The sequence below is a fragment of the Epargyreus clarus genome, unplaced genomic scaffold, assembly GCF_041222505.1.
Source record: "Epargyreus clarus isolate Ecla_fem2 unplaced genomic scaffold, WU_Ecla_fem_2.2 ptg000004l, whole genome shotgun sequence".
Classification (NCBI taxonomy): Eukaryota; Metazoa; Arthropoda; class Insecta; order Lepidoptera; family Hesperiidae; genus Epargyreus; species Epargyreus clarus.
The window spans coordinates 9980420-9987908 of record NW_027332212.1 but is presented as its reverse complement, the minus strand read 5'-3'; the positions used below and the strand labels follow the sequence as shown (position 1 = coordinate 9987908).

At 34.5% G+C, this 7489-nt stretch overlaps 1 protein-coding gene across 1 annotated transcript; it reads right to left on the bottom strand.

The window, feature by feature from the left end:
- Window positions 1-297: 297 nt before the first annotated feature.
- On the bottom strand, window positions 298-4741 carry LOC140757475 (CUE domain-containing protein 1). The gene is made up of 3 exons (XM_073093205.1): window positions 4085-4741; window positions 2116-2411; window positions 298-1682 (listed from the first exon to the last, which is right to left on the bottom strand). The coding sequence occupies exons 1-3, from the start codon at window positions 4366-4368 to the stop codon at window positions 1519-1521; spliced, it is 744 nt and encodes a 247-aa protein (XP_072949306.1). The 5' UTR covers window positions 4369-4741; the 3' UTR covers window positions 298-1518.
- Between the last annotated feature and the right edge of the window lie 2748 nt (window positions 4742-7489).

Genomic DNA, 7489 nt, shown 5'->3' with positions numbered 1-7489 from the left:
ATTACTCACATATGACGTATTTTCATACACATTCTTCTTCCATATATTTATAGGAAACCCATGTATTCAAATGTAAGAATTACGACGAAGCGCTTCACACGCATAGCCCACAATGCAATTTCCTGTGCTGTTAATGTCATGACTTCGTGAGCGAGGCTTGTTTAAAAATACCAGTACGCCAGTATAAATGTTCTGATATAACTATATAAATGTTCTGATTTAGGATTACCGGATGGAATGGATCGTTAAAATCAAGTGAGGATATAAAGACATAATAAAAACGTTAAACAAATTCAATTAGAAACAATTATTTAATTTATTTTCGCATAAGAAAGCTTATTTATAACTTCAATAACTAGTTTGGAGACAATTGTTTCGTTTGAGTAGTAGTCATGTAATTTTTACATGTAAGTGTCGTCCTAAAATTGATTGCACTCAATCGACTTTTCATTGACGAGAAAGATTTGAGCTTCGGTGAACGAACTGCTGTTAATAATTTTATGCATATAGCTTTAGCATATAACCTACATGTCATGTGCGGACGATGCTGCTACGGTTGACTGGTTAATGTAGTTATGCATGCAAATAAGTGCGTCGGAAAGCAATTTTTCTTTTTCCATCCTGTATGTGCATCGCCTCAGCCGCGATGTAAAGTGGTACCTACTTTAGCATTATCTATTTTCTATAAATACTTCCATGAGCATGTATAGTCGACGGCATTTGTTAAACAAGTTACCTAGTTCAACGAAACTTTAACTATACATGTAAACTTAATGAGTTAAATGACAATTCTAAAGCAGTCTTCGAAGGTTTTTGTTAAATGTAACTGATGATGATCTGATGTTTTGTTGTTGAGTCTACGTTTTACTAAATTTAATGCATCCATATGTTTTCGAATTTTGGAACTTAACTCGTGTATAAAATACATAAATAACGTCCTAACTTAACATTAAATAAATAATACATAATTAAAAATGAATATAACAGGTGTTAGTACTTACGAATTAATAAGGTACAATAAATAATGAGTTAGATTGATTAAAGGTACGTCTATAAAACAATTTCAATGATAACTTAGCATCTATCAAAGTCGGGAGAGCAATTAAAATAAGAGATACAGATGGTTTAATTGCACTTTAGGTCTAGAACCGATTTGTTAGCGCGATGGCTACTGCCTAGCAGGCGAGTGCAGTGGGTGGGGGATCCATTTCAGATTCCGATACAAGCAATCTATGTTAAACGCTAGTGATACAACATATATTTACAATACTTTAGTGTTTTAGAATCTGTAAACAACGTCCGGACAGTTTTCAATCATCACAACACCGCAAGTCACCGTGCCCGTATACTTTACACAACTTTATTTTAGTCTATTTCTATCCAACCTTATCTAAGCGTTCCAGTCTTATTCAAAACCTTGTGACTTCCTGTACTCATAAGGCCTATAAATTTAAGGCGCAGACAGGTGTTCGAAGCGCAATATAGGTATGGCGCGTGAGAGGGTTAGGTGCAACCCTGTTATACTTTGCTGGTGTGTTGCGGGCGCTCGTCGTCGTCGCTGTGCTCCTCCTGCAGCAGCAGGCTGTCGGGCGGCCCGCGCGGGGGCGCTCGCGCTACTCCGCTGCGCTTTGACCCCCCTCGGCTGAACATCCGCGATAGTTGTGCAAACTTCTTTCGCGACGCTTTAAAATAAGGAAACATACATATTTTTTTAATCTATTATGGGATTAATTCATTCAGTTTGTATTTTTCTGTCATATTATCATAAAGGTGGCAGAATTCTCAGTGGATCGTCTGCGGTGCGCGAGCACTATGTGAGACGTGATCCTACATAAAATTACGCTCCAATTTAGTTGTACCTTCTAATCTAATTATTCTCTTTTAAGTGAATTACAAATGTCCATAGATGACAGTATCCACTTTATCTACAACGAGTCACAAGTTTACTACTTCCATTACAGAAAATACTTTATACTGAAACAAAATAATAATAAATAATATACCTATATAAGCTGAATAATTTCGCAACCTAACTACAGGCAGTCTTACCTACCTAATCCCATTTATTAAATTATTCTTCTTATGTTCACCTGTGTTTATAAATTTTAAACTTACTTTTTCCCATATTCTTTAACCTTTCTTTAAAGACTGCTTCATCATCGTGAGGTTTTGTTTTATGTCCTTGGTCATTGTCTAGAGCGGCAATAAATTCTTGATTCCACCGAAGTTCTGCCATAAACTCCTCATTCTGTAATAAAGTCGCGATACGGTCGTCGTCCATCTCCAAGCTTAGATCTATCCTGGCGTCCGTACCCGGTGGAATTCGAAGAAACATCGGCGGAAGTGGCCCAAGCATTCGAGGAACCCATTTTCTTCTTACAGCAAGCGGAACAGATTCGTCTTCCATATCTCTGAAGAAAAATACTTGCATCAAAAACATACACGTATAAAGTATAACCAGGGATAAATAAATTAAAAAAATGTATGTATCTTTTATAGCTCTACAAGCTCTATACAACCGATTCGAAATATGGACACGACCAGTGTACTTAAAATTGCCTTTTTGTTTTATTTTATATATTATGGAAGTGTACATAAATATTTTATCAGGCTATAAAATAGGTTGCTTAAGTAAAATTACAAGCGACTACATAACAGAAGCAACATCTGCGGTGATCAGCGATCGCAATGAATTACATTACGCAGTCGGGAGCAGGGCCCTATTACGAACCTATTTTTATAAAACTACTGGTTTTATTCAAGCCTACCTTGTACGACTATCAGTCTAGAGATGTATGTAGATAATATTAATATATCTAGGCGACTCTAGGATACAAAGGTTAACGCGCTTTTATGTAAAGTTCACTACACGCGGTTGTTATATTTTTATGGCCGATATTTTTAATTAAAATATTGGAAACCATTAACTTCAAAAACCATTAACTTTTAGGGATAGAACATATATTAGTATATACAAGTAAAGTTTTTGATTAATCTACCGGTAAATAATTACGGTTTTAAATTATGTCCCACACGTTAGGCGTTCGAGATTTACTATAGGTACAATCTACGCGCACCTCTGTTTTTCGAAGTTTTTGTGTGTATTACAAATTAATTATGCCTTTAATAGTGTAAAAAACATCGTGAGGAAAATGATATGCCTGAGAGTTTTGCAAAGAAAAGAACCGTTTCTAAGATATTCAAATAACAATCCGCACTTGATCAGCGTGGAGGGCTTAACGTCGTAATAGAAATAGAAAATGCGTGTAATTTATATTATGTACCACATTTGGTTTTGGTATTTATCTTAAAAATATAACTTCTTTATATGTATCTGATTAAATAGCGTATGTTTGAATTCCTTTAAGTTTAAAACGCAATACGCCTTTATTAAGCGTTTCGTACGTATGATTCGTATGATGCATCCATTTGTTCTAACTTTACAATCCTTTTGTATATTATATTATATGAAAAAATTTAATCATGAAATATGACTGTGTAAGGACTACGGGTACCTATAATTATTGTTATACTAAATCCAAATAATTTTAATAAATTCAATTGGCAATGCCTAGACTGCGGTAATGGCTAGACCTAATTAAAGTTAATCATGCATGATGTTCATTGTCCACGGCGTAATCATTGCAAGTCGTTATGTTATGCAAACGTTAATTTGTGCCTAACTTAGATATAATTTGCGGACATTATTCATGTATTCCGCACTTGGCCAGCGCGGTGGACTATGGCCTAGTCCTTCTCATTCTGAGAGGAGACCCGTGCCCAGCAGTGGGACAGTAAGGGGTTGATGATGATGATGATGATGATTCATGTATTAATAGTTAACTACGACTATAAATATGCGAGAATGGTAAACGTAAAATAGATAGATTTATTATTTCGACTTGTGTCATTTCTCATCACGCTAACTTGTTGCGCATTTTTTATTTATAGATTTTGTTTATTGCTTGATCGTGTATTAACACTATCATATACATATTATATCTTATATAAAAATACCATATCTATTTTATAAACAGCCGTGGCTTGCGAGCCTGTCAAAATATTTATGAGGTCATAAACTCACACAAGGGCAGTAGTATCGTTGTCATCTCCATTCTCAATGAGACGAGAGCTCGTACGCTTGTCCTTGCGACGGGAGGGTGAGCTGCTTTCCACTCGTTCCATCTCTAGCCGAAGCCGCTCGTTTTGATTGTCGGTACTCATAGCTAACAGCTGATCGATCGTCGCGTCGACTGCACCTTGATTTGCTCGGAGTACCGCCTCGATTACATCGTCATCCATGTCCGGGAACATGGTCTTGAAGTCCGTCATGGCTTGTGTGAACTCTAGCTGCGTGGTAGACGCCATCGTGCCGACGGGTCCTTGTGGCGAGCCGCCGGGAGACGTCACGAGCAAGCGTCTTTCGCCGGTAACACAGCTGATTTGTGACGCAGAACTACCGCAGTGCCGGGGAAGATCGGCGCCGCGACGGCATAAGCCATCCTCGCGGCACACTGGACACCGCGGCGGCTAGTTCAGAGTCTTCGTTGTTAATCAGCGTTAATTTGAAACGACAATCCTGTAACGCGCTCAACACCGACCATGATGTGCAATTTTCACTTTCGGCATTTCAGGTGCGCAATGCGCATGCGCGGTGCGGAGGGTCGCGGAGGGTGAAGTCGATATAAATAGAGTACGCGTAAACGGAGGAGACGGTGCGCGATGTTACTGCTAGCGGCTCTCCGGAACACGCTCGTGAGATCCGCCGACGTATTATGCGCATGTCCGCTGCATTGTTTGTAAATTCCCTCATCACTTTGACCTTTGTGGCGTTGTAGAGATCAACACACGGCGTGAACTTCAAAACCCATGTCTCTTTGTTATATCACAACAGCTAGAATACAAAATATGGTCAATTTGATAGGAAGTAGATATTTCTTTGAACTAAGTTTAATTAGTCCTTTTTGACTGAAATCAATATCTATTAAGGAATTAAGTTTTCCTTGTGTAGGTCAACCTATAAAATTATACCCATACAAACTATAATATTAATAACAGGCGATGAATATAAAAAAAAATGTTAAATGATAAAGAAAATTAATACAAAACGGACATTTAAGTTCTTTTTGTAGTAACATGAGCATGCAGCTCTTGTGCATGAAACTTACAATATTCGCAACATACAGAAAGATGGAGTTCTTCGAAGTTTCTGTACTCTAAAGAATATAAAGCCGTTGTTGGTGTTTGTTAGGAATTATTACGACATCAATTATTTATTACATTTTTAGTCCGTCATGGAACTAAATTTTTTGTTGCAATTCAATCAATCAGCCAGAACCGTATAAGGAAAAATATAATGACATTTGCAGGTAGTTTATAAATAAAACACGATAAGTCTGTCTCTAATTTATTTTGGTTAAGTACATACTTACACAACGTCAATAATTCAATAGTTAGTATTTACTATTTACGCCATTTTCTAACACTGATTTTGTACCTATTGCACTAAATAACATAAATTAATGACATGACAAAATAGCTCTTATCCCTGGGCCAAATAAATTGGTGTGTGTGTGTATTGGTGTAACTATGAAAACATAAAAAAACAATGCACATTACCTACGTACGAAATATACCATATCAAATATTATATTAATTGGATCAAAACAGACTGTAGGATAATTGCAGTTAAACTTTGAGAGTAAACAACAATCCTCTCAAGTACATTTTCAAGTTAGTTAAATCTTTAAGGTGGTAAGACTCGTGAACTTCAGAGGCAACTGCAACACCTAGGGAGACAATGAGACATTCTAACCTGGTACTCAAGAATAGGTATCAATGGCCGACCCCATATGAGACTCAAATCCTATCTGGGGTTGATTACAAAAGTGGACAGCTTTGCTACTGCTATAGTATAATAAGGAGAACTAGGTTTTTGTTAAGAAAATTTGATATACAAATTTGTCTTACGTAAGACGATCGAAATACGAATTACGAATATTTCTAAGAAAAAGCAAACGAATGGAATTTATTAAAATTCATACAAAATTTCAGCATGATATACAAGCCAATTACACTTAATAAAACGAATACTACAATGTATGCATTGAGAATAATTGAAATAATAAAATAAAATTAGGATAAAACAACTAGGATTTTTGTACAATTTAGGCCACATCGAAACTACTCACGGAAAGGATTATAGGTACGCATATCTTTATATCTATAATATTATAATTTAGACACCAGAACGTTTTAATATTTTTTTCTTTTTTAAATAGTTTTGAGAGATTTTCAAAACACTGCTTATATCTATGATATTAGATTTTTGCTAATTCATTATTTTGTAAGAAATTAAATGTTTTAAGCAAGTGCCCATGATTTTACAAGCCAGACAATATTCGTATATCGTTTTTACTAATCTACTTTGAAGTATAGTAACAAATTTTATTAAAACATAACAAGTAAATAGGAGTTAAAATATGAATGAAAATGAAATGAGAAAACGAATTGGATAAAATTTGAATGAAGATGCATAAATATTATGCGATAAGATCTTTATAAAACGAACCTCTCCTTGTATACAAAATTACAAAAAAAAATACAACTGAACTAATTCAGTTGGTTTATTAACGCTTTTTTTTACAATTCATTTAACAAAACCAACATTAATGAGAAAAAATAGGTCAATTGAGTTTCTTTATAAAGATCTTCTTAAGATGTTGTATATTATGTAAATGATATGGAATGTTATAAAATTACTTGTATTAATGATTAATTCCCTAATCTTCTAAATTACTTCTGTGTCGTGTGTATTACTTATTTTACATGACTACTAGATTAAGAACATATTCGAAATATCGAAGTACAAAAATAAAATTTTATCGCCCCTAATGCAATGGCACTACTATAGCTATACCCAAAAATAAATAAAAATCATTATGAAGATGCCTCCATGATTCTTAGAATAAATATGTGCCATATGCACTCATAAATATGTATGTAGAACCATATAGAGGCAATTTTTAGATTACTTAATAACAACATCTATTTGATCCACGTCAATAATATATTTAAATAGTCTAATAACTACAAGCTTTGCAAAACAATTTTATGGTTAGTTCATAAAAGACAGTTATTTAAAAATAATACGATAAATCGATTTTAGTTTTTTATTTAAAATACCTCATTAAATATAAGGTACACCATATCAACAAACAAAAAATGCTTACATAAGTAATCTAAAAATTGCCTGACATACAAGATATTCATATACGTTGTTACGCATACAGGTATCTAAGTATAGAATACATACTTAAAAATATATGAAAAATGTAGAAATGCAGTGGAATTATATAATTTATTAAATAAAAAAAGCATTCAATGTAAGAACATTGAAGCATTGGAAAGTCTATTTATTCGCTTTTTCGCTGAAGCCATGAGAGCTATACTGGTATATTTCCTGCGCTATTTCATTATTAGTCTATAT

Coding starts and splice junctions, on each gene's coding strand:
- LOC140757475 (XM_073093205.1), bottom strand. CDS start 4,368: ATGGCGTCTACCACGCAGCTAGAGTTCACACAAGCCATGACGGACTTC. Junction 2,412..4,084: donor AACGATACTACTGCCCTTGT/GTGAGTTTATGA, acceptor ATTTTTCTTCAG/AGATATGGAAGACGAATCTG. Junction 1,683..2,115: donor GTTAAAGAATATGGGAAAAA/GTAAGTTTAAAA, acceptor CTTATTTTAAAG/CGTCGCGAAAGAAGTTTGCA.